The sequence below is a fragment of the Littorina saxatilis genome, linkage group LG10 (genome assembly GCF_037325665.1).
Source record: "Littorina saxatilis isolate snail1 linkage group LG10, US_GU_Lsax_2.0, whole genome shotgun sequence".
In the NCBI taxonomy this organism is placed as follows: domain Eukaryota; kingdom Metazoa; phylum Mollusca; class Gastropoda; order Littorinimorpha; family Littorinidae; genus Littorina; species Littorina saxatilis.
In genome coordinates this window covers 30357887-30385125 of record NC_090254.1, presented here as the reverse complement: position 1 = coordinate 30385125, position 27239 = coordinate 30357887, and the positions used below count along the sequence as shown (strand labels likewise).

The window sequence follows — 27239 nt, the reverse complement described above, 5'->3', positions numbered from 1 at the left end:
GTGGATTGTACAGTACTGTTTGTGATGGGGTCTGGCGGCTTTTGTCTGTGTGTATGTTCTGGCCTTTGAGAAGCCATAATAGTTAATATAGGGCTTTGAAATAAGCTCTAAAATTCTCAATCCTGTTTGAGAGGACTTCGCCTTCAAAGGTGATTGTGGTGTTTTGGCACTCGGTTATATTTGACGTCGTCGACAGGGATGGGACTCGACATGATATGTTCAGGAATGGCATTATGGCCACTGAATCATTTTCGTGCTCTTCCCATTCCACCAACCTGAGAGGGACCTAAGCTTGGCGGGTCCATGGTTCGGAACTTTGGGGACAAAGTTCATTCAAAGGGGGTCGAGTGTGACAGGGAGACTACCGTCGCCCTTCACAGCAGACTCTGCAGAGTTGTTTGCCTTAGAAGTTGTGGGCTTTCCTTGCATGTACCCGTAAGTTGTCCTCACTGTACAAGTGCAAAGGTCGAACCTATTTATCGAAAAATCCACTGTCATCTATCTCTATATATTTATATATATAGATGATAGATATATACGGCTTCTGTGTCTGTGTGTTTGTGTGTGGAGGCAACACCTGTGGATTGTAGAGTTCTGTTTGTGATGGGGTCTGGCGGCTTTTGTCTGTCTATATGTTCTTGCCTTCCTTTGAGTGGGCACAAACTGGTGGATGAAAATGTTCACACGTGCTCTAAGACGGCGAACCGCCTCGCTGTCTGTCTGACTGTCTCGCGATTCACCCGGCTTTGCCGGGTATTCCTCTAGTACACATATATATACCGAGCAACAACAAAAACGCGAATTCTCTTCAGAAATAAGTTTACTTTACATTTGAAAATTGCATAGCTAAAATACCTGACATTGAAACGAATCGAAATAAAGGTGAGATGTTCTTATAACACTCTACTTCGATATGGGATCGTTCTTTGTTGTCCTGGGCAATGCAAAACCCGTCGGAAGGTCATTGTGCGACTGTGACCCCCGCTGGCGTTGACTGTCTGACATCGGCGCCTCGTGAAGTGGATGCATTATTTGATACCATTTTCCCGACCAGGACCAAGATTGTGGAAAAGCACAGGTCCGAAAGTTTGGTTGAGGCAAATTATACCCCATACCATCTCGTTTAGTCTAGTCCACCCTGGGCATTGTGTTTAATGATGCAGTCATCAACATTACGCTCACCTAGCTCTTCTTCTCCCACTCTGGCAAGCTCATTAACATGATTGATGCAGCAAAGGCCATCATACCAGGGAACACAATGTTTTGTTTATTGCCACAAGTTCCAGTTAGGTGATTCTGGGCCAACTGCTGGAGCGCCATTTCATGTCTTCGAGGAAGGACGTGTCCTCTAGCTGACCAGAAGTTTTGGAGGTCTCGCTCAGTCAGTCTTCATCGCGCTGTCTGGCCACTGATCGGACACTGGTGGTTCCCAATGATGTTCCTGGTAGTGTCAGTGGCTTTTTGGAATCGATCTCGAAGACGTGGTAGGAACTGGTGATCTTGTCTTATTGAGGTAATACGAATATTCCACCGCGTTGCATAACTGTAGCGCTTCCAATGTCAGCAAAACATTGCTGAAGGTAATAGACTGTTGACATGTGCACGTTTAAAGCACATGCCAGCGCTTAATTCTGGATCATCCCCAGCTTTAAGTCGACCTGGCATTTTGGTGGTATCAATCTTGGCATCCTGGCTGTTTCAAAAGTGAGACTGGCAGCAAGCGTGCGATGGTCTCTTTTGGTTGCTAATGCATTAGTGAACACATCTCACACATCAGATTTCTCCTGCTCCACTTGCACGTGCTACGAGCGCGCATTATGTGTTTCACGTGAAACCTGCTTGTCCCGTGTAATGAAACAGTTGCAGCATCAAAATAATCACACAACAGCTAGGTCAAACCTGCCTTCATCAAACTTTTGTGGATTGATAATCCTAACTCTATAATTGTTCGTGATTTTTTTCAATCATACAATGCAGAATTTTTTCGCGTTTCTTTTGTTGCTCAGTATATATATATACACATATAGAGAACCCCCTGACGAAGGCCACGAGGCCGAAATATTGGTGAAAACGTGAAGGCTTGTTTTGGTTATTTTTTCCTTATTTGTTTGTATACATTCTTCAAAAAAAGTGAAGGATCGGTTGAAAAAACAGATCTAATTATAAAAAATTGCCAAAAAATTAAACATTGACATAATAATTAAAAGATTAATGTGTTTGAATTAACAAATGAACAATGAGTCTTGACCTAGAATTTTGTTTGGCAGGCAGAGTTATTTCCCTTTGTGGGACTTCTCAAAAGTTTCTGCATTTTGGAAGAAAAAGGGTGTTTTTTATAGCCCCATGAAATTTGCGGAACGCATGCCAGGGCAGAAGGATGTGATGCACGTGCTACAACAGGGTCCTGGCTATGAACATCGCTCACCAGCTTGTGTTTAAAGGTTGACACGCTGACACAATTATGCACAGTAGCAACATGCCCCCACGAAGAAAACTGAGCGATTTGGATAGAGGAAGGGCAATAGGATGGCTACAAGTTGGTGTTGCTGGCAGGCAAGTGGCCCAGAGGCTTGCAGTGGCTCTCTCTGTCATCATCAGACTAAAACAGAGATTCCAAGCAACTGGAAGAGTGCAGGAGCGACAACGTTCTGGTCGGCCCAGAGTCACCACACAAAGAGAGGATCGCTTCATTCAGAGGCAGGCCATGCAACAAAGATTGGCTACGGCAAACAACATTAGGCAACGCCTACAAGCTACCTTGGTGTTACTGTTGTTAGTGGTCAGACGATCCGAAACCGCTTACACAACTTTGGCTTGCGTGCAAGGCGTCCAGTCCGAGGAACAACCCTGACTGCTAATCACCAAGCAGCTCGCCGAGCCTGGTGCACTCAACATGTGAGGTGGCAACGTCAGCAGTGGGCTCAGGTGTTGTTTACAGATGAGTCCCGCTTTTGTTTGGAACCTGCTAATGGTTGCATCCGAGTGTGGAGGCGTCGCGGAGAGCACTTCGCAGAAGGCGCTGTTCTGGAACGACAGCGTTTTGGCGGAGGCTCTGTGATGGTCTGGGGAGGGATCAGCACACGTCTAAGGACACCTCTGTACCATGTAGTGGGCAACTTGACCGGTGTCCGCTACCAGAATGAGATCCTGCAACCCTCCAAGCGATCGGCCCTTGTGCGATTCTTCAGGATGACAACGAACCGCCCCATCGCTCTGCAGCTGTAAACACGTTCATCCAGCAGGCCAGGGTCAACAGGATGCTGTGGCCAGCCAACAGCCCGGACCTGAACCCCATAGAGCACATGTGGGACGAGCTTTGTCGTCGGGTACAGCAACATCACCCTCCTCCTGCCAATCTGGGTCAACTGCTGCAATGGCTCCAGCAGGAGTGGAATGGAGTTCCCAGAGCATTCATATGCAACCTGATCCACTCCATGCGCCAACGATGTGTTGAATGCCTGGCACACAACGGAGGGCACATGCGTTATTGACACTGATTCACATTATTGTGAATTCCATTTTCGAGGGTTGTCATGTTTGACACACTCTAGCTAAATTGTCGCTGCCGCGTTCGATCTTTGCTTTGTTAGTCATTACTCCTTGGTTGTTCAATTATATAATTCCCGCAGTGGGGCACTGCGGTTATGAAATTAAAGGCCCCTCCTGTTTTTGGAACCGCAGGAGCTTTCTAGTTTGCTGTTAGGTAGATTTTTGGTTCCTCTTTCCTGTCATGCTCTCTTTTTCTTCATGAATTCTTTTCTTTTTTCTGCCTTCTTGCTCATTCACCTGTATTTTTTCCAAAAATCTCTTCTCTTTCCGCTTGTCTCGCGATTCATGTATAGTTTAATCTGTTAGTGTTCTGATGTAAGCCCAGCAGTAGATAGGTTAAGCCTATTTTAACATACTGGAAACTGGTAATCTTCCAGTAGGTATTAATTTAGTTTTACTAAAGCCTGCTGGGACACAAGTAATGGGTTAGTGCATTTGTAAACAGGAATCGCTTGACAAGTGGCCCCCTTCATCCCCCCCTTCCTCGTCCTGATATGGCTCTGCGTAGTCGGCTGGACGTTAAGCAACAAATAAACAAACAAACAATTATATAATTTTTTTTAAAATGAAAGAATTCGGTCTTGTCTGTTTTGTGTGGCGTGCTTGTAAAAAAGTGATCCTTAACTTATTTTGAAGAGTGTATATATATATAACTAGCTGAATACCCGCTTCGCCGGGTACGGCTTTGCCGGGAAGAAGTCGAGCCGAATACCCGGCTGCGCCGGGGACCCGGCTTTGCCAGGTGTATGCCAGCTTTGCCGGCGCACCGCACCGCACCGGCGCACCGCATGAAGGAAGGAAGATAAACGCGCAAAACACTGGAGAAGAGTAAAAATAGTATAACGGGAATATGGATCGAGCGTTGTTGACAGTGACCTTCTAAAAATAGAAACGGGAATATGGATTGACGCCACATGAAGGAAGGGAGATAAACGCTGAAAACACTGGAGAAGATAAGGAAGAGTTACTGGGAATGGATCCAGAGAAAAACCAAAATCGGTTCAGCACTGAGAGCACGTGTTGAAATATCTCATCGAGCAGCTTGTGTCCGGGGTGTAGCTGAATATGGCCACCAAATTTGAAACAGATCCATCGAGAACCTTGGGCGTGCATCGCGGACACACACACACACACACAGGTCGTATATATATAGATAATAATAATAAATGAGCATTTATATAGCGCAACATCATAACTTTACAATTATGCTCTTTGCGCTTGACACATTTAAAACTAAAACACAGTAATACAAGCATTTACATCTACATTCATAGTCAGCAACGCTTAATTAAAAGCATACACCATCAAACATACATTACAAAAGATTCTTCCACTAAGTAATAAAAACATTAATAAAATAGGTAGTGAAAACAAGGAAATACCAGCTGAATACCCTTAATCAAACAGAACATGTTATCAACAATACTGAAAACAGCCCTAGATGTTTATATACATTATCACATTATCACTAAAACAACAAATACAATACATGTAGCCTACTGATGGACTGAGAAAACAAAATCAGGGGTTGTATTTCTTGAAGAGGTGCGTTTTAAGTGCTCGTTTGAATGCTTGGAGTGGCGGATGTGAAAGGGGAGAGAATTCCAATGTGCGGGTGCGCAGAAAGTAAAAGTGCGTTGTCCGTATGTTTTGGTTTTGGTGTGTGGAATGGTGAGGATGCGACAGTCAGAAGAGGCACGGAGTTGTCTTGCTGGAGAATAGACGATGAGGAGTTCAGAGAAGTAAGCAGGAGACGACCCAGAAAAGAAGTTAAAGCAGAGGGTGGACAGTTTGTAGTCAATGCGGGCTTGAATAGGTAACCAGTGCAGTGTGTGAAGAAGTGGTGTTGCGTGATCTCGTTTTCGTGCTTTCAGAATGAGGCGTGCTGCCGAGTTTTGGACTTTTTGTAGTTTATGCAGGAGGTACAGAGGACAGCCAGAGTCAGAAGAGAGTTGCAGTAGTCAAGTTTAGAAAGAACAAAGGCACAGACAAGAGTGTTAGTTGTTTGAGAGGAGAGTGTGTGGCGAATGGTGCTGATCTTACGAAGCTCAAAATAAGCTGCTCTACAGACTAAAAATATTATGTTTGTTAAGGGTCATGTCAGATGAAAGGGTGAATCCAAGGTTTCTAGCTGATGGTGAGAAAAGAATGTCGGTGTTGCCTATTTGAACAGAAACAGGTTGGGGAGAGGGAAATGTAGTGTTCTTCTTTTTGCACAGTAAGATTTAACATCGGTGATGCATGTCTGAATGGCGGAATGTGGTTTTTCTGTCAGAGTTTTATTGTAATTTCCCCTTCCAGAGGACTAACACACGCACATACACACTCAAAAACGCACACACACAAAAGTTTTTTTCTTGTGACTTTTAATGGGGGGAAAAAAGTACAGCACAGATATTGTGAAAGACAGTGGAACAATATGTATAAGTAAAACTGCGGAAGGCTGGCCGTTACACAAATGTGTGTTTTTTTTTTAAACATCCCTGTAATATGATTCAAAGAGTGGAAAAGATCCACCCATTAAGAGTTTTAGCCTTGATCAGCTATGGAATGCATTATAAATCGTTCGGTGACTATACTGCTCAGATGTGAACAGAAAAATCAACTGGCCTTCAAGCTGTAGAATACTACTAGCAGGATAGTCTTGAAAATGTGCACAAAGTGCAGCTGTATCAACATTTCTATACCACATACAGACAAACAAAATAAAAACTGCAGTTCAGTTCAAATAACAGCATTCTGACTCACAAGAAAGCCGTTCTTAACAACCAAATTTGTGCCAACAATCCCAGACAGCCGAGTTACAAGTCATATTATGCATGCAAACCCTCCTTCAGGCTGTGACCACTTCTAACGCTATACTTATCTGGTATCAAAGCAATACAAATCTGGTCCCTTCACCCTGGGTAAATATCTTCCAATGTGCTGCTGGCCAAGGAAAAACCAATACAAATCATATTTATCAACAATACTCTGGAATATGAACATTAATTAGTTGTTGCTTTTTGGGTGCAGTGGACCATATAGGCCAAATCAGGACCCCACAAGTTTAACATTACACATATTTAAATTAAACCAATTTTAAGAAACAAAATTAGGAACGTCACCCGAAGGGAACATAAAAGCTAAATCGAAACCCTACGTGTAATATGAACGCGATTAAATAAAATCCCTGCGCCTTGAATATGTGCGCGATATAAATTGCAGAAAATAAAAAATTAAAATAAATCCCTGCGCTTAGAACTGTACCCACGGGAATACGCGCGATATAAGCCTCATATTGATTGATTGATTGATTGAAAAGCAACAGGCAAAAACAACTCATGTTCTTAGAGTTAGAGTTTATGACTTCAGAGAAAGACAGTTAAAGGATGTACTTTAATCTTATAGTAAATGAAACCTGTAATATGTGGGAATGAAAGAAACATATCTACAAAACACTGAAGCGAAAATGAACAACAAGAAACATTCATGTTTCTTTTTAAGGGAGGCGACTATATTAAACAATTAAGATCAAGATTTGAATTAACTCTGTTTTGTTTTGCTTCAGTCATACCTAAAATTCATGACACAGGGGCTATGCTAACCTTATAGATCCTCCTTTTCTTTATTTTCAAGTGCTTTCTGTTGCTAAAGCAACTTGTAGGCAGACTTGTACATGAATTTTGAATAGCCTTACCATTTGGTTGATGTGCTCTGTATCATGGAAATACGTGGTTCAATCTACAAGCTGGTAAGAGAAAACTGTTCCAAGGGAAAATCTAATTCTTCAAAGGCACTAAACCAAGCTTCAAAACTGTGATACATGTACATTCAGTGCGCTCCTGAAAAGCCAATTATACAAAACGCTCAATGGAATCAGACAAGTGAACAAGTCTTCCACTTTCAGTCATAAAAGACCACAGATTTAAAAGCCAAGCAGTGACTAGCAGTTTTATACCTAGTTACAGTTGCCTGTTTAATGGCCAGCAAGACACGATCATCTGAAAAAAAAAGTTTATCAAAATCCTTGAGGATGTCTTTAATTGAGCATGAAGTGGACTTCGCAAAATCTTTTTACTAAAAAACAATTAGTGCCAAAGCTTTGTGCATCCAGCTTCACAAAGTAAACTTCACCCAATTAATTTGAGTCTTTGTTAAATGCTCTTGGATAAAAAGGACAAACCTTGCCTTGAACTAACAAAAAAATGTCACCACAGGCATAATGGCCGCTGCAGGACTTACTGACACTATTCAGCAAAGGGTGATCACCACAACCATTCTCAAATAGGATGACGAAAACCTTAGATAGGAGGCTTTCATTCAAGAAAGCAAGCTTGTATTTTGACTTTTATTTAAGCAATACTGCACTACCACCTCTGCACCTCAAATGACAGAGGCATGTGTGAACCGTCCAACCACCAGTGGACAGCAGACAAGCCTGATGATGCTGAATTCCCAGCGGAACACAGGAAGCATGCAAGAGATTACTTTCGAAGAGTGTCCAGAAGAAACAATCCATCATCAACCAGTGTTTGCGGCAGGCTGGCATAAATCTGCCACAGCCTCCATTGCCCCAGGGGGGAGAAGATACATTAACTGACCCCAGCATTCTTCTACGCTGCTATAATCTTGATCCCTTAGCGATATAAACTTCCTGACAAGACTGGGAACAGGGAGATTCTCAATAACAGTCAGAATCTCTGTCTCCCTTCCATCACCCCATCTGACCTTGTTGGCTTTCTTCAGGCATGTGCGAACGACAGACCTGCAAATATCTCGAAGTGGAAAAGGGTTGGCGAGACGAAGCAGCAGGTAAGCATGGAGAGAATCCTGTGCCACTGTTTTTCCAGGAAGGCGCATCCAGTCTGGCTGCACATGGCGAGGTTGGTTTTCATTCTGAGCGGCGGGTGAATGAGAAGAGGGGGGTAGTTCAGTGGTCAACGGCCAGCCCATGTTGGCCAGGTAGTACACAGTGCTGATCTGACCGGTGAAGGTTAGGGAAAGCAGAGGTGTTCTCCTGAAAAACAATACAGCAACTGTATTCATGTGTGGGGGGTGAGAGGAATTCGCTGATATGAAGATAAAAAAAAGTATGCCTCAACTCAACAGAATATGTTCAATTCTACAAAGAGCTCTTTCTTTTCAGCTTGTTTGCATCTTCCTTTTTTTAAATTCTTTTTTTTTAATTTTAAATTTTTTTCTTTTTGACTTCTTTCTTTTCCCCCTCCCATTGCAATTATATGTACTACAAATATTTTGGAGTCAGCAACCAAATAAAAAGAAATGCGGCGGGGATATAGCTCAGTTGGTAGCGCGCTGGATTTGTATTCAGTTGGCCGCTGTCAGCGTGAGTTCGATCCCAGGTTCGGCGGAAATTTATTTCAGAGTCAACTTTGTGTGCAGACTCTCTTCGGTGTCCGAACTCCCCCCCCCCGTGTACACTACATTGGGTGTGCACGTTAAAGATCCCACGATTGACAAAAGGGTCTTTCCTGGCAAAATTGCTTAGGCACAGTTAATAATTGTCTACTATACCCGTGTGACTTGGAATAATAGGCCGTGAAAGGTAAATATGCGCCGAAATGGCTGCAATTACTGGCCGTATAAAATTTCATCTCACACGGCATCACTGCAGAGCGCCTAGAACTGTACCCACGGAATATGCGCGATATAAGCGTCATTGATTGATTGATTGATTGAAATGCATCTACTTATTCCCATTCGTTTTCTCCTTTTCCTTCTTTCCAGCTTCCTGAAACTCACCTCAACACTCCTTCCCCAGTGCGTGTCCAGGGCTGAAGCGTTGACCCCCCCTCCACCAGCAGTTTGACCGCCTCCAGCCCCACCTGCACCACCTGCTGTTCTCCGCTGCGACACACCAGCATGCTGATCATCATCAGTAGAGGGGTCAGTCCAGTGTTGTCCACAAGGCGCAGGTCCGCTCCACTCATAATGAGTAGCTCCATCATCTGTAGGTAGCGAGAAGGACTGCGATCTGACAAATAGAGCAGTCACAAAGTGTTGATTAGCTGCTGATGAAGACAGTGACTTCATACTCACTGCTTGGTGGTCATAAACATAACACTATTAACAGTGAAACTTTTCGATTTGATAACCCCCAAAACTCGGAAAAAAAAGGGGTTTATACTTGACAAAATCTTCAAATGAAGCTTCTTTGACAGACTTTTTAGTCTACATACTGTAAAAGAAAAGATAACTAGTCATGTTATGTGAAATTACTACATTAACTCAATCTGTCAAACTCGCAAAATGAAATTGAAAGTACATGTACTGCCTTTTTTCACCAAAACATAGCTTTGTCGATTACCCACAGCCAAGAAAGCACTGACACGTTCATGTGAAAAGTGTACAGAAAGTGACAAGCAAGTATAGCCCAGTAGCGCTTACACTCAACAGGAATTAAGCACACTATTCTTTATTCGTCTTAACTTTTGGAGCTTGTTATCAATCCAAACATTACATATCTATATTCCAAGCGTAGCGCGGGCGGAGCCCGCGCGTAGCGAGGTAGTTTTTTTTTTCATCTCCCAGCACTGAAAATTTTTTTGCCAAGTGGTGTCTGTCTGTGAACATTGTTCTAGAATTCATCTTTTAGCACAATATTAGCGACACTGTTTGGACAATTCTATTAAAATTAGGCGTACAAACTGATTTTGTTTCGGGGAATCCTCTCAGAGGATCAGAATTTTCATATAATATCATCGGAAGCTGTTACAACGGGAAAATGTGAAACTTTTGTCACTTTTTAACATGGAATTTCATCTTTGAGCGTTTCAAGCGGACTTTAATAAAATAGTTATTTGCGAATTAAGCAGCGGAAGACACTCACCGGTTCAACATGTGTATGGTCATTAAACCTCAAAACATTTCAGTAAGTGGTTTAGACAAACACCTCGGAAATGTGAGGGTGACTGGTTTGTAGCTGAAGAGTTTTTTTCTAAAGTGTGTTCTAAATAGGTAATGATGTAATGAGTTGTTCTAATCTTGTTCTTGGAACTCTTGCTGTTCCAAGCTTGTTCTTAGCAAGTCTTGGTGACGAGAACAAAGACTATCAATGAAATCTTTAGAAATAACCTCTGACAACGACGACGATGACGACGACGACGACGATAACAACAACAACAACAAATGACATCGACGACGACGACGACAACAACAACAACAACAACAACAACAACAACAACAACAACAACAACAACAACAACACGAGAACAACAACAATCACGACAACGAACATGACAACAACAACACCAACAACTACGACGACAACTACAACGACTGGGTTATGATGACATCACCAATGATTTATCAAATGTTCAGTGTCAAGGCTGTTAAAAAATCGTTAAATCCTATTTCTTCACTGATTCTTATGAAATTTTAAAGGTAGGTTTGTTGTCCCCAACTTATTTTCACTCCATACTTTTCCAGAAGAAAAACATAATTTTGGCAGTTAAAAACCGTTAAATTTCAATTCTTCACCGATATTTATGAAATTTTGTGGGTAGGTTCGTTGTCCCCAACTGATTTTCACTCTATACTTTTCCAGAAGAAAGACATAATTTTGGCAGTTAAAAAACGTTAAATTTCAATTCTTCACCTATCTTTATGAAATTTAGTGGGTGGGTCCGTTGTCCCAAACTGAATTTTAAGACATACTTTTCCAGACAAAAAACCTTATTTTTGGCAGTTAAAAACCGTTAAATCTCAATTCTTCATCGATATTTATGAAATTTTGTGGGTAGGTTCGTTGTCCCCAACTGATTTTCACTCCATACTTTTTCAGAAGAAAAACATAATTTTGGCAGTTAAAAACCGTTACATTTAAATTTTCACCTATCTTTATGAAATTTAGTGGGTGGGTCCGTTGTCCCAAACTGAATTTCAAGACAAACTATTCCAGTCAAAAAAACTTATTTTTGGCAGTTAAAAACCGTTAAGTCTCAATTCTACACCGATATTTATGACATTTTGTGGGTAGGTTTGTTGTCAGATTTGACATGATGGCAGAATTGAAAGTGTGAGATATCCTGATGTTTCACAATTTATGCTGCATAATTCAGCCCCATAGGCGCTTGAATTTTAGGTGGAGTTGGGTTTTTTTTCAGCCCAAACCAGTAACCCCCACGTTTTCATGTCCCTTTCTGAGAGACTTCAAGAAGTTTCAATTTGACGTCATGATTAGCCTGCCGCATTAGCAAGTATGAAAACACGTCATCGATGACACATTTTAAGACAGAGAGAGAGAGAGAGAGAGAGAATCATGTACACACAGATGGACGACTTCGCTTGGGGTATGTACTGCCCGGCAGTACACATCTACTTTATTTTATTTTTTTATTTTTTTTATGATGCAGGAAATGATAAAGAATGATTCATTTTTAAGCTTCCAAGCTGAAATGCAATCCCATAGTCTGGGCATCATCAAAGAGTGCTTGACCAAAATTTTGATCAATTTGACTGGAGAATGAGGGCGTGACAGTGCCGCCTCATTATCCACTAAAAGCCGGATATGACGTCATAAAAGACATTTATTGAAAATGTCAACTTCCATGAAGATAGGTCCAGTAGGTTTTTTTTTAATCGCTATACACACACACACACACACACACACACACACACACACACACACACCACCACTCTTGTCTAGATGCCCCGTCTATGTTAAAACATTTAGTCAAAACTTGATTAGACCAAAATTGCACAAAAAAAGACTTCAGTGTACAAGGTTCAACAAGAAGTTAGGCTTATCTCTTAACTGGAAAAAGCCGTCTGTATCTCTGTTACTGGCATTTTCATTCACTTTATCGCTTACAAAAGAACATGCTTATTTAAACAATATAACCAAATGAAATCAAGCTTCCTAAAAAAAAAACACTCTTTCTCTGATGACATCACAAGACACAATTTTCATTTTGCTGACATAAATTTACAAGTTGCAGAATTTCTTACAACAGAACTAAAGTTTTTAACTAAGATTAGTAAGAGAAAGATCAATTACAGTGGAACCTTCCGTAACGACATCTCCCAAGAACGACCCCCTCGTTTTGCCGACCGAATTTCTCGGCACGGATACTTTTCACACTGTAACTAACCTCCCAAGTACGACGCCCTCCTTTTTCCGACGACCGACCTACCAACTTAGGGTCAATAACGACTTTGACCTTGTAACCAGTGAGTGTCAAAGTTCGTAATTACGCAGCACACCAGCACACGTGGAACACGCACGCCATTAAATTACATATCTTATCCCAACTCACATACAGCAATTTACTCCAGTTAAGTGCTAGGACGCTGAATAGCATCGCCTTGGTAACAAGGGGAGGTCACCCTAAAAAAGAGCTACCTTGACCCCTTAACATGACAAAGTCACGCGTGACTTCCTGACCTTGCCGCCATCTTTGAATCATTCACTCTGCAGCGATCTGTGTCTACAGACGTGTTTTGATTTTGCTCCGGCTTTCAGCCGGTTTGTCTGACTTCTGCCTTTGTCAGACCCTGCCTTGGTACTTGCACACGGTCCCTCTGCTCCTACTGTGTGTTTGGGTGAGCTTTTTTGTCGTTTGTTATCGTTTTGTGACTTAGGTTTGGTCGAATACTTAGCTTTGTTTACATTTTTTCCGTTCGCCATGTCGGATAAGAAAAGAATAAAAATGCTAAGTCGGTGGCCGAGCCTTCTCCCACAAAGAAGCCTTCTCGTAAGTCGTAGAGTTCGGCATGTTAAGCTTTGATTAAAGTCACAGATCCTTGACTAAATCCTCGTTTGATGTGCGATAGACTTACCTAATTCTCCGGCTATGCCTAGTTTGCCTTCAGCTGCTTCACCGGTCTTGTCCGGTTCAGGCCCTGTTAGTGAGAAGCAGGATGTTTATGCTATTTTGCACTCCTTGAGTGCTTAGATATCCTCTCTTTCAGCCGAGTTTTCGTCTACCAAGGCTGAGATGTGTCTTTGCCTTCCGGTGTGGGAGGTGTGCGTTCCCTTGCCAGGGTGTGTGTTCCACCTTCCTCCACTTTTACGTCCGCCGACGTTCACGCCTCGTTTGAGGGCAGCCGTGGTGTTTCCCTGCTGCGTTCCCAGGCCTCTTGGACTGACGACGATCAAGGTATTTATACTTCGCCAGTAACCGGGTTCTCCGGCCAAAACGAAGTGCGTGTTTGGAGAGAGTAGCCACACCGGTTCGTGTGCGCGAAAGCTTAGGCCCTAGGTCTACGTCGTTCCGATTGAGTGAACGTCTAGATCGAGGGAAAAGCCCAGACACGCGTTCGGTCTCTGACCGAACAGGGGAAGTGCGCCCTCCTACACTCCCTAGAGGAACAGTGGGTGCGGCAGCACAGCTTTCACAGCTTTCCCCGCTTCCGCCTTTCAGGCAGGAAGCAGTCCCTAGGGACGTACCGCTTGGGTATAAAATCCCTCGTGGGCGTCTCTTCCGGGCGACACTTCGTCGGACTATGGTAGTCACGGCGGAAGTGTCTTGCCTGACTTCACGGAAGTGAGGGACTACGAGTCGGATTTTGGCACTTCCGTCCAGGGTGACGAAGATGTCAACTTCCGCATACCGACTAAGCTTCCGCAAGCTCTGGCTTTAGCGGAGGAAGTGGCTTCACGGTATTTTGAGGAGGGGGTGACATTCCCCGCTTCCGCCCTCTGGGCAGGAAAGCAGTCCCTAGGGACACACTGCTTGGGTATCACATCCCTCGTGTGTCGTGTACAGTTTGTGCGAATGTGTGTGAGGATGTGTGAAAGAGAAAGTGTATAGTATGCTTCCATTAACAAGCACACTTTTGAATTTTTTTTTTCTATTTTTACTTTGTTATACTTTTCCCTACATAATTTTGTTTTATTTGATTTTTTGTGTGTGATTTATTTTTTATTTTTTATTCTTCAATGTGTTCTTTGTTTCATGTGTGTATCATAGTAGGGACTAGCTGTAAGAAAGGACCATATGGACCTAATGCTATCATCCCTCGGTAATAAAGTTTTCGAGTTCGAGTTCGAGTTCTCTTCTGGGTGACGCTTCGCCTGACTATTGTAGTCAGGGCGGAAGTTCGTTGCCTTGTTGCACGGATGTGCGGGATTATGAGTCGGATTTTGGTTCTTCTGTTCAGGTTGACAAAGATGCCAACTTCCGTGTACTGGTTGAACTTCCGCTAGCACTGGCTTTGGCGGCGGAAGTTACTTCAAGGTAGTTCGAGGAGGGTGCGGCAACACTTGTAGGCTTGTTGCCCAACCTCCTTCCGCTTTGGGGGATTCCCGTTCTGCGAAGGACTGGAAACAGCAGTTCCGTTTTCGGAAATTCCCGTTTTCGGAAATTCCCGTTGGTAGCGTTTGAGCTGTCTATGCTACTGACTACTGGGCAGTATGGCGGTGCGTTTCACGCTGTACCGTGGTTAACAGCACAAGGTCTGGCTCCTGATTCAGCGCAGACTTACCGTGCTTCTTTGTTTTTAGCCTCAGCTTTGCCTGCTGGTTTGGCTAAGAGGTTTACACTGCTGCATAATTCAGTCAATTTGATTGGCTCGTTTGCCTTGCCTCGTTCCACTTTTCCGGAACTTGCAGTCCTTAGGCAAGATGATACAGCAGAGACAGAGTAGTCCCGTTTTCGGAGAATTCTCTTTTGTCTTTGGAGTAACTGGCTTACGCTTGCTTGAGTTATCGTCTCTCTCTGAGACTTTGCAGAGATCTCTGTCGAGATTGATCGCGTCGTCATTAGACCCATTCAGGTTTCGTGACGATGCGGTAGAGAAAGTTGTCACTATTCTGGTAGGGAAGAAGGCTACAGTTGAACAGTATGTTATACTGAGTCCTCTTTCTTGTCTCTGGGGGAATAAGCACATGATCTTTTCAAGTTATCCTCTGTTTAGGAAACTTTGCAAGATTTTTTTTTTTTATAGAGCTCTATCTTCTCTGCTCTTGTTAACTTCGAGTTTCGTCGTGACGCACGGGAGAAGGATGTCATGTCGCTTCTAGCTGCTTTGGCTGAAGTCTTTTGAACAGCGGAGCCTCCCAGCGCTTTTCTTGGCACATTGCTTGGCTCAGGTTGCAAACAAGAGGCGGATCTACTCCGCTCTTTGCTTTTTGTGGTTCATCTTCTGGGAGAAGCTGTGATCTGCGTCGGCTGGCCACATTTGGCCTTTATTTAGGCAAGATACGGAGCTAAGCAAACACACATTGGGTTAAACCCTCTGCCTTAGGCAGCTTCGCGGTATGTACGCCCATCTTTGGTGCGGCATACCTCTTATTTTTCACCTTCTAGGGTGAAGTTGCTAAGGCCTCTATTTTTGTTTTTGCCTCTGTGGTGAAAAACAAGGCAAGCTGTTAAAACTTTCTCAGCTTTTACGGCTTACGGAATTGCGCTTTCTCATCAGGGTCATAAGCTTTGGTTTCTGACAAGTCGCCAGAACATGTCCAAATTATGGGCTCACATTCTGACTAAATTTTTAGGCTCACTGAGCCATTGCTCGTAACCTCTCAGTCGGAACTTTTCCGGCTAAGCCTACCTCTTGAGGCAGTGGCTTCTGTCAGCGACTTTCGCTGCGCAGCACAAAGGACTCGCAGGAATTCCTTAGTTTTAGCTTTTCTTTCTAAGAGGTTACGGAAAGAACTAAACACCATCATGTGGCTAAGCCTAGGTTTGGCACAGACGTTTTTAGCATTGGGGTTGTTTTTCTTCCACACGCAAAGACATACACCTTCGATTGGCGGGTACGCCCTTCACAGAGAAGGGTGGACAGGTTGCAAAGCCTGTTTCGTACTCTGTCCTTGATAAGGAGAGCGGCTGTACGTGTTCTGACCTCTCTTCTTGGCCAAATGGAATCGATGGCCACTCTTGTGCCCTTAGGCAGAGTCCACAAGCGGCCATTTCAGGCTGCCCTGAGTTCGCTGTGGAAGCCTTCTCTTCAGGGCTGGGAGACAGTAGTCTCTCTTGAAAGCTGGTTTCGGCACACAACGAGGCAGTGGCTGCTCCCTGGGTTTTCACAGGGAGTGCCAATCTCGTTTGCCCCCCCCCGGACGAGTTTCTGTTCACAGGCGCGTCTATGGAGGGCTGGGGTGCCCATCTTTCTGTTCACACTGCGTCAGGTCTGTGGAACGAGACGCAGAGTGGGGGGCACATTAATGCCCTAGAGTTAGAGGCTGTTTTCCTGGGACTCCAATCGTTTCTGTCTATGGTCAGGACCGAACAAATTGGGGTTCGCACAGACAACACGACCATGGCGGCCTATTTCAACAAACAGGGAGGCACTTTGTCTCTCGCTCTTTCTGTCAGGTCAGGTCAGATTCTTGCCTGGGTCAGCCAGCACCTTATTCTGTTGTCAGCGAAGTACGTCCCAGGCATACTCAACGTTCTTGCGGACTACTTCAGTCGCCCGTAGTGTACGATGCACACGGAGTAAACTCTGACTCATCAGGTCCTACAACGTCTGGGTGGCATTTCAGCAAGCCTACAGTCGATCTGTTTGTGACAAGATTCTCCTGCAGGCTTCAGGTCTTTATCTCCCCCTTTCCAGACCCAGAGGGGAGGGAAACAGACGCCCTCTAAGTAAACTGGTCGCGTCTGAGCCTATGCTTTCCCCCCGTTTCATCTCTTGGGAAAGGTTCTCAGGAAGGCGGAGCGGGGACAGCCTTGCTTGGCGTTGGTGGCCCCTTGGTGGCCCAGCCAACATTGGTTCCCCGTCCTCCTTCGCCTCGCAGACGGCCCTCCATTCTTTCTAGGTCGCTGCGCCGTTCTGGCTCCTCAGACGCTACTTTAGGCTTTGTCCAATAGGCCCACAGGGAATCGACCAGCACTGTTTATGCGTCACACTGGTCAGCTTGGACAAAGTGGTGCTCGGAGAATGGAGTTACTGCTACTTCACCTCGCTCTATGCATGTAGCAAATCATCTCTCGTGTTTGGCTGCTCAGGGCTTGGCTCCTTCTTTTTTGAGAGTCAGGCGCTCAGCCATTTCTTCTACTCTGAAGCAATTAGGGCATAGCATTAACCTGGGCGGTGTAATTGCTAGTGTTCTTAAGGGGGCAGCGATTGGTTTTACGAAGGCTAAGTCCCCTCTTCCCGCGGGGACTTATTTTTTGGTACTCAAGTTTCTAGCCTCTTCGGATTTCGAACCTTTAGCTTCAGCGAGCTTAGCTAACTTGACTCGTAAAGCCTTGTTCCTCGTTTTGTTAGCCTCTGCCCGTGGGGGCGGTGAGGTGCACGCTCTTTCAGGCCTGGCTAAGGATATTTCTTTTGAGAGCTATGGCTCTTTTGTTTTAAGATTTCGGCCGGAGTTCCTTGCCAAAACCAAAAACAAGGTCTGTCCTCCTCTGTTATTCGCATTCCTCCTTTAAGTAGGATTCTTGCGTCTGGTGACCCTGCTATGGTCAATTGTCCTGTTCGTACTCTTACCAGCTACTTATCCCGTTCCACGCCCTTCAGGTCTAGGGACCAAAAACTGCTCTTAATCTCAGTTGACACTGAAAGGAGCAAGGACTTGTCGCGGGTCACTTTGGTAAGATGGGTCTCTACGCTTATTAAACAAGTGTATGCGTGGTGGCACAGACAAGTTGGGATTGGGCATTCTGTCCTTCCTATGAAGTTGTCAAGAACTCTTGAAGCCAGAGCCTGGGCTACTTCTCTGGCAGTCCTCCGCTCAGGCGTGCTGGCAGAGGTCTTAGACGCTGCCTACTGGAAATCGCAGGGCGTTTTTCATCAACTTTTACCTGCGAGATGTGGCCAGCACTCGTCATGGTGGCAGTAGCTCCCTACCAGCCATTGTCACGGCTGGACAAGTGGAATTTTGTTTTCCCACCTCCTTCATTAGCATTCTGCTGTATGTGAGTTGGGATAAGATATGTAATTTAATTGAAATTTTTTATCTAAATTTGATTATATACTTACCCAACTCACATAGTGGATACCCGCCCTCCTGCCCCGCTTTTGGGGTTTTATGGGGGTTTTTCCTAAAAAAGAGGGAAATTTTTCTATGTTCGCTTTCGATTGAATGATTCAAAGATGGCGGCAAGGTCAGGAAGTCACGCGTGACTTTGTCATGTTAAGGGGTCAAGGTAGCTCTTTTTTAGGGTGACCTCCCCTTGTTACCAAGGCGATGCTATTCAGCGTCCTAGCACTAAACTGGAGTAAATTGCTGTATGTGAGTTGGGTAAGTATATAATCAAATTAAAATTTAGATAAAAATTTTCAATTAGTCACGCATCAAGAGTCAGGGGTGGTAGTCTGTAGTCAGTAGTGCACCCCCCGCGGGTTAGGGGGAAGAATTTACCCAATGCTCCCCAGTAAGAGGCGACTAACAGATTCTGTTTCTCCTTTTACCCTTGTTAAGTGTTTCTTGTATAGAATATAGTCAATTTTTGTAAAGATTTTAGTCAAGCAGTATGTAAGAAATGTTAAGTCCTTTGTACTGGAAACTTGCATTCTCCCAGTAAGGTAATATATTGTGCTACGTTGCAAGCCCCTGGAGCAAATTTTTGATAAGTGCTTTTGTGAACAAGAAACAATTGACAAGTGTCATCCCATCTCCCCCCTTTCCCCGTCGCGATATAACCTTTGTGGTTGAAAACGAAGTTAAACACCAAATAAAGAAAGAAAGTCAGTAGTGCGTGCAAGTACAGCTGGCCTCTTCACCTATTGCTGTCACAATTGAAGGACTGCCCTCGAAGTAGGAGGGGGGGGGGGGGGGGGAGAAGGGAATAGGAGGGGTTGGGAAGGGGTTGTTAGAACGACAACTCAATAATGAATTGATGTGTAGTATTCTGTGAGTGTGTGCTCACCAACTGAGACCTCGGGTCAATGACCCATACTTGCCAATGAGCAAGTTTTACCTGTGGGACGTCTCCTTTGATGTCTGAGAGGAAACTCTTCCTGTCCCAGGTTACAGACACTGACCTTCTTACCCGGGGTCAATCACCGAGTTCTACCTATGAGACCGCGCGCGCGTGTGAGTGTGTGTGTGTGTGTGTGTGTGTGTGTGTGTGTGTGTGTGTGTGTGTGTGTTATGTCTGCCCGTGTGTGCGCTGGTGTATGCACGTACATCATGCTTATCCATATGCACATCAAATGGAAACAACAATAGGATAACGGACACAACTTTCAAGACTAAACTGCCCAACAGTTTCAACCCCTGTGAAAAAAATTTAACCTCCCAAACTCCCAATAAAGACCCCTCCTTTTTACGACCGATTTTTCTGGACATTTTCAAGGTCGTTAGTGGGAGGTTTCACTGTACTTAATTGTATGTATGCAAACTCACAGAAGTTGTTGATGGCACGGTGCAGTGCGCTATATCCCAGCCTGGTCTCTCTATGGTTGAGGTCAGCTCCGTGATTCAAGAGACACTGTGCCACCTCCATCACCCCCATCGTTGCTGCCAGAATCAGTGCTGTCTGTCCACTGTCCCTGTCTTGCTGATTGACATCTGATCCGGCGGCGATAAGCAACTCAATGATGGCAGCATTTTGCGCTATTACGGCATCATGCAGAGGGGACATCCCATCAACGTCAACTGCAGACAGATCTGGTGTTCGTTCCAGGAGCAGAGAGATTATTTCCAGGTTGCCGTCGAAGATGGCAAAAGACAGAGGAGAGATCCCTTTGTCCCACGTCCTGGCGTTGACTGAAAGACCGATGTCTAACAGTTTTCGGATGAGCTCTAATCGAACGGTCTGATTCACACTCTTCTGCTTGCAAGCGAGATGTAGAGGGGTTCTCCCTGTGGCATCGGAACAGTCCATAGCTTGTGGAGCCTTCATGCAGATCAGCAGGGCCACATCGTACAGGCCTGCACTCAGGGCGAGATGAATCGGGTACAGGCCACTCGGCGTGAAATTGTCCAAGTCAGCACCTCTTCCACACAGCAGTTTGACCACCCTGTCATCCCATTCCTCTCCTTCAGTGATACAGCGTCTGCGTTCAGCACAATCCATGGGCAGCATTTCAACATTCCCGGCATCAAGAGGCTGAACGCACTTGACAGCCAGCTCTAAGGGACGCATGTTTTTGTAGACTTTATTGACATCAGCTCCAGCGTCCAGCAGAAGATGGACCATGTCCAGCTGGTTCTGTTTGATTGCCAGGTGGAGAGGTGTCCACCCTTCACGATCGGCAACATTCAACATGGCCTGCTCCTCCTGTGGGTTTCGCTGTGGTGTTTCCTGCCTCATCAAATGTTCTCTGCCATGTTGGTTGTTCCACACAGGTACCATCTGTGTCAGGTGGGAAAGCAGAAGCCTCAGGATTTCGGTGTCTCCCCTCTGCACAGCCAGGTGTAAGGGGTAGTTGCCATGCAAGTCAGGACCATACACCAGCTGCGACCCTGCTGACAAGACCGCTTCAACGACTGACACATTTCCTTTTGTGATGCACATAGCTATAGGAGTCAGCTCCCCGTGACTCCAGCCAGACTTTGCATTAGGGTCAGCTCCATTCCTTAGCAGTAGCTCTACTATTGCCCCACACCCGTTTTCAATGGCTACATGAACTGGAGTTAGCAACTGATCAGTGCTCGCTATACTGGAACTGGCTCCTTCACTAAGCAGGACTTGTGCTGTGGACAGGTTGCTGTACTGGCAGGCATTGTGTAGTGGAGAAAATCCCTCTGCATTTGTACAATTCAGTATGGAGCCCGCCTGAACTAAAAGTTGGATGATTTCAGCAGGTCCGTATTTAGCGGCAATGTGAATGGGCCGTTCTCCTGCAGAATCGTTGGCGTTCAGACTAGGTCTAAGTTTCAACACATCTTCTACTGCAGCAGTGATTCCCAGCTTCACAGCATCCAACAAGCACTGGTTAATACTCAGAGAAAATCTTGAGTCTCGTCTTTTGCTTTCCAGCAAACTTTGCCAGGCAGCTGTTCTGCCCAAGCTGACCGCTAAGGTGAACTCTTCTTGATGAGATCCTGGTGCCATGATCTGCCTGAAGTGAAATTGAAAACACACATACATGAGTGTTTTGATGTGGGTTTTTTACAGATGAACAAATCAGACTTATTGTTAATTGCTGAAGTACAATCAATAGTTTACGTAAATAATTCACAGAGGCAAAACATGAAATTAGAAAACACAAATAAACAAAGAAACTGCATGTTATTGTTAGGAAAGCCGTCTACATTAAATCAGTAAATGAGTCTCTTCTACTAAAATATAATTTATCCTTTTCTTCTGCACCCTTCAGCTTTTTAAAATCACAATCTTTTGATCAAGTAAGTTAATTAATCCATGAAAAAAAAATTACTTGAGAGTGCCTAATTTTTATACATGTAACTGCCATCACTGGCGTGATCAACAGCATTGTAGCAAAAATAATAGCATCAGTTGTACTCACTGGTAGTAGTAGAACGTATTAGAAGTAGAAGCACTTGTACAAAGTTGTAGTTGTACTGTACAAGTGACAGACATAGCCTATGATTTTCAGCCTTTAGAAACATCCAATACAACAAAGATTTAGGTCTGCTTTGCACAGTGTTTTGTCAAGCTCCATATAAACACATTGTAAACTTTTGGATACATTTATGCCCAGTGTTTTTTTACTCCATATCTTCTGCAAACTTAATGCCATCAGGAGGGAGTTTCAGTGGTGTGGATCGAGCTCTCCTGATACATTTACTATCAAGTTTGTTTTCATTTATTTTCAACTGCTTTACAATTATGTACACTACAGAAATGCGTCTTTCTAACATATTTTTTCGCATGATAACTTGGTCTAGCTGCTCTATAAAGGTCTGTGAAATGTAACTAAAAATGGAGTTTACCAGCCGGTGTGTTTATTCTGACTCATATATATCTGTTCTATTTCCTCAATGTTTGATTTGGAGTTTTTCTTTGAGGGCTTTGCTAACACCCAGGCTAAGCCGGGCTTGACTGCTAGTATATAATATATATATACAGAATTCAAGAAACTCTTTTTCGACTGGACCACTCCACACAATGAAAGCTGGAAAACTTTTTAAAGCTTAAAAAGCTTATTCATACAACACAATAATAAGTCCAACACCAAGGCAGAATGTCTCATCTTTTGATTCCAAATTTTGGCCCGCAGGCCTTCCTCAAGGTTCACAGACCAAGCATCTATATATATATACTATCACTTTGGGCCCGGCTTCGCCCGGGAGTTTTTCACTTCGACTCTATATCTTCTTTTAGAATGATCAGGCATGACTGCATGATAAGAGTTACCTCCTTTCAATGAATACGAAAGTAAGAGTTACCCCCCTTAGCTTCCAGAAATTTCCGGAACTGTCCAGTTAATTTTTTTCTTCATTTCTTCCCCTCATAGGAGCCATACAGAGTCTCTACTATCACTGGCATTATGTGCTTGCTAAACGGTGAACGATAAGCGTTGAACTGGCCTTGCACTATATAGGCTGTATTCAATAAAGGGGAGGTCCATAATCTGAGAAAGGAAACCATGAATCAAGAAACTAAAACCCAGGTGCACATCTGTGGCTCCTGGGCAGTGTGCATGCACAATATCGTGTCCTTACCTCTTGCCATCTCTGAGGTATGGCGACCCCAGACAGACAGGCACACACACACACACACACACACACACACACACACACACACTTACATCCATTTTTATATATATCGTACGAGCAGTCGGGCCCAGCTTTGCCAAAGCCGGGGTGTTTCTGATTTGCCCTCTCTCAGATATCTCTAGAATCTTATTCCAATGAGGATTAGAATAGATGAAAGTGTGAGCTCATACATTTGGATTAAAGAAACGGCTGGGAGACAGTGTAACAGTATTATCATCAACACACTCTTTTTTACAAAAAAATAACTTTGACTTGAGTGTACCTCCCTTCCTTAGGACAATTCTAGATACTTGAGAAGCAGGTCTAACATTGACTCTATATCTATCTACTATATATATAAAACTAGATGTAAGTGTGTGTGTCTGTGGTTGCTATACCTTAGAGACGGCAAAAGGCAAGGACGAGATATTGTGCACGCACACTGCCTACCCGCCGCAGATGTGCACCTGGGTTTTAGTTTCTCGATTCATTGTTTCCTTCCTCAGATTATGACCCTCCCCATTGTTGAATACAGCCTATACAGTGCAAGGGAGGTAACTCTTGCTTTGTTATCCATGGAAGGGAGATAACTCTTAGCATACCAGCATTCTGTGTCATTCTCATTTCCCCAAAACGTTTGATTTGGAGGTTTTCTTTGAGGGCTTTGCTAACACCCGGACAAAGCCGGGCCTGACAGCTAGTATTATTTAAAGACTGATCAGGCATGCCTGCATGAGAAGAGTTACCTCCCTTCAATGTATAAAAAAAAAAGTAAGTTACCTCCCTTTGCTTCTAGAAATTTCCTGAACTGTCCGGTCGATTTTTTCTTCTTCATTTCTTCTCCTTATAGGTTTTTTTTTTCCTTTAATATTTTTTTTCCTGGTTTTTTTTTACAACACATTATACATTACATCACAATTCACATCGCCACATTCATACCTACAACATGCATAAAAAGAATGATCTAGAACAGAGAGAGAAGTAGAGAGAGAGAGGGAGAAAGTTAAAGAGGCACTGTATAGGACCGTTTGACTACAACAACTACTAGACCTTTAAACAATATTGATTGCTACAAGATTCAAGTTTACAACAGAATATATATCAAGATACTGTTAACGAATTAGGGAGGAGGAGTAGAGCCTAGTACTGGACAATTTTCATGAAACCAGGTTAGAATATGGTTGCCAGAGGCGGTCAAACTTATCTTCTGCTAATCCCCCCTTGTACTTGTCCAATAAATACAGTATCTACTTTTCAAAAATTTCAAAAATATCGGAAGCATCGGTCTTTCAGAGTTCCATTTACATAAATATTTGTAAATATAAAATTTGGCCAATAAAATAAAGATTTCATCAGTGAACATATTTTCCTGAACTCCAAACAATACCAACGCTTCCGAAAACCGGAAATTAGTAACATGATAACAACTATTATTTAACAGTTCCTGTAGTTCCTGCCAAAACCTGTTAATATGCTGGCAATGCCACATCAAATGATTAATTGTTTCTTCCTCATTGTTACAAAACGAACAATTAGAAGATTCAACAATTTTTCTCAGAAATAAGTAGCGGTTTGTGGGCAAAGCCCTATAAATTAACCTCAGCTGGAACCATTTTAGCTGACAATCAACTGTTGTCTTATGACATAAATAAAAGATCTTGTTCCAGCTGAGGTTATCAAAAATACCATTCCATTTTACCACACCAGCTGGGGCTGAGTCTGCCGAGGCCAAACACGATTGGGCACTATGGTTTCCTTCAAATATTATTTTCCATGGTTTTTGCTTTAACAATTCATAGTTTGCCTCCTGTATTACATTTATCTTTTTCTGATATGCCTTAATAGATTTGATCAGTCCTGCAAATTTCAAAAAGTTAACCTTCAATGTAGGAAATTTTATCTGAAAATCTACAAAATTCAATAGACTACCATTTTCATTCAGTAAATGACAGACTTGGAAAATACCCCTTTCTGTCCAATCTTTAAAGTATACAGTGTGTTTTCCAATTACAATATTTCTATTATAAAAGATACATTCTGCATTAAACTCACTTACATCAGTTGGTATACATTTTATGCTTAATTTCTTGAAGTGTTTCAATACATCATGCCAAAAGGGATTGTGGATTGATTGCATTAAAGTGTTGGCAAACTCACCCCCTAGCTGCTGTTGTTTATCCAGCTCAGGATAAAGACAGGGCGTAAACCTGGTTAAAGGAGATTCGGCATAGAAAACTCTCCTAAGCCAGCTAATTTTCATAGCTGACAAGAAAGTACAAACACTTCTCCTTATAGGTTCAATAGAGAGCTAGTCTGTAATATCACTGGCATTATGTGCTCGCTACATGTGAACACCAGGCACTGAACTGGCCTTGCACTATATAGACAGTATTCAATAAAGGGGAGGTTCATAATCTGAGAAAGAAAACAATGAATCAAGAAACCAAGGTGCACAATATCTCGTTCCTGCCTCTTGCCATCTCTGAGGTATGGCTACCACAGACAGACACACACACACACACACTTACATCCTGTTTTATATATATAGTAGATATATATTATATTATACACTTTTCTTCTGCAGCTTCACTACATAGTACATGTACATAAAATGAAGACTTGTTTCTGCCTTGTCAGGATAGCAAATGACCTAAGCTAGTCCCTAATAGGGATCACCATGTGACTGTGAGACAGGAACCATCATCTTTGCTGCCTTGTCATGCTCATAATTCCATTTCCAAACAAATATTATTAATTCCACCTGTTCAGCTAGCTGAATGTACACCATGACCATGCATACACAGACACAAGCGAAGGAGCAGCAGAAGAAATATTTGGACATCGTCTCTGCCAAGTAGCTATGACGTCAATGTGAAGAGAACCACATAATATTAACAAGACATTTTTAATGGCCCTATAGAAATCTCCCATGGATGCAAAAACTGTGTGATTGTGTTCAATCATAATTCATATAAGATAGACAAACAATCCCTTCAACCAATACAAATGATTGGAATTCCATATTCAGTGAATTAAGTATTTCTTCAAATTACAACTGACACATCGTTTGTAACAGCAAAAGTCAAAATACCTTAGCGCCAAAATGTCGGACGCAGTAAAACTGGTTCTTGTCCGATTCTTTGTTCCCTTTGTTTACACCGGAAATATAGAATCAAGGGACAGTACTCTCAAAAGAAAGTTTTGTTGGAAGGAGATGAAAACGGTATGACAAATTAGATTTGGTCAACCCAGTATCTCGAAGACCCTCTCACCCAAACTCTCGTCGAATCTGAAGAGTTGATGCCGAGACTAGTCGTCAGCGTAAACAAACTTGCTGTCGGCTATTTTCCATTGAAGTCCGGACGTCTTAAAAACATTCGTCTGCTCGGACTTCAAAGCAGCCATGGCAGGAGCAGGTGCAAAGCCGTTTGTAGATAGGAAACTAGCACAGAGAAAAGTGATGCTCTTCTCCAAAAGTTACGTCCCTGAATGCAAGGAAGTAAAACAAGTCCTGGCCGAATATGGAATGAACGAAGCCGTGTACGAGTTCGTGGATATCGAGAAGAGGCAGGATGTGAATCAGATCGAAAACTACTTTCAGATTCTCTGCCTCACTGATAACCGCGCGGTGAGTAATCATTGTAATGTGTGTGTGCATGTATGTGTGTGTGTGTGTGCATGTATGTGTGTGTGTTTGGAGAGTGTGTGTGGAACAGTTCCTTCCATGTAAAGACAAAAGTTGGCAGTCAATCTTTACGAGAGAAAAGTCTAAACTTTAATTTGTTTACACCCGCACACTGGCTCTCTCTCTTTATATATATATATATGAGAGAGAGAGAGAGAGGTTACAACACGAGTGGGTTTTTATATGGCTTGTATTTCAGTCAAGATCCAGCGGATGAATATCAAGGGACTCACGAGCGAGCCTCTGGCGAGTGAGTCCCTTTGATATTCCCGCTGGGTCTTGACTGAAATACAAGCCATATAAAAAATCACGAGTGTTGTACTTGTAACCTGTAAGTGTATCTATATCCCATGAAGATTTAAAGACAAAGTGTGACGGAATCATCAAGCTTTAGTTGTCTGTTCAGATGAGGCACCTCTGCACATACTTTATTCTAAAGGCACGTCTGTTGATCTATGTCAAGTCGGTGCATAATGGTGGCTTGGTTGTCCCCGTCAGTTG

The 27239-nt window shown here is 43.3% G+C and overlaps 1 protein-coding gene across 1 annotated transcript; it reads right to left on the bottom strand.

Moving 5' to 3' along the window:
• Positions 1-6544: 6544 nt before the first annotated feature.
• Positions 6545-26242, bottom strand: LOC138979019 (ankyrin-3-like). The gene is made up of 4 exons (XM_070351834.1): positions 26145-26242; positions 19793-21453; positions 9295-9526; positions 6545-8548 (listed from the first exon to the last, which is right to left on the bottom strand). The coding sequence occupies exons 2-4, from the start codon at positions 21444-21446 to the stop codon at positions 8053-8055; spliced, it is 2382 nt and encodes a 793-aa protein (XP_070207935.1). The 5' UTR covers positions 21447-21453; positions 26145-26242; the 3' UTR covers positions 6545-8052.
• Between the last annotated feature and the right edge of the window lie 997 nt (positions 26243-27239).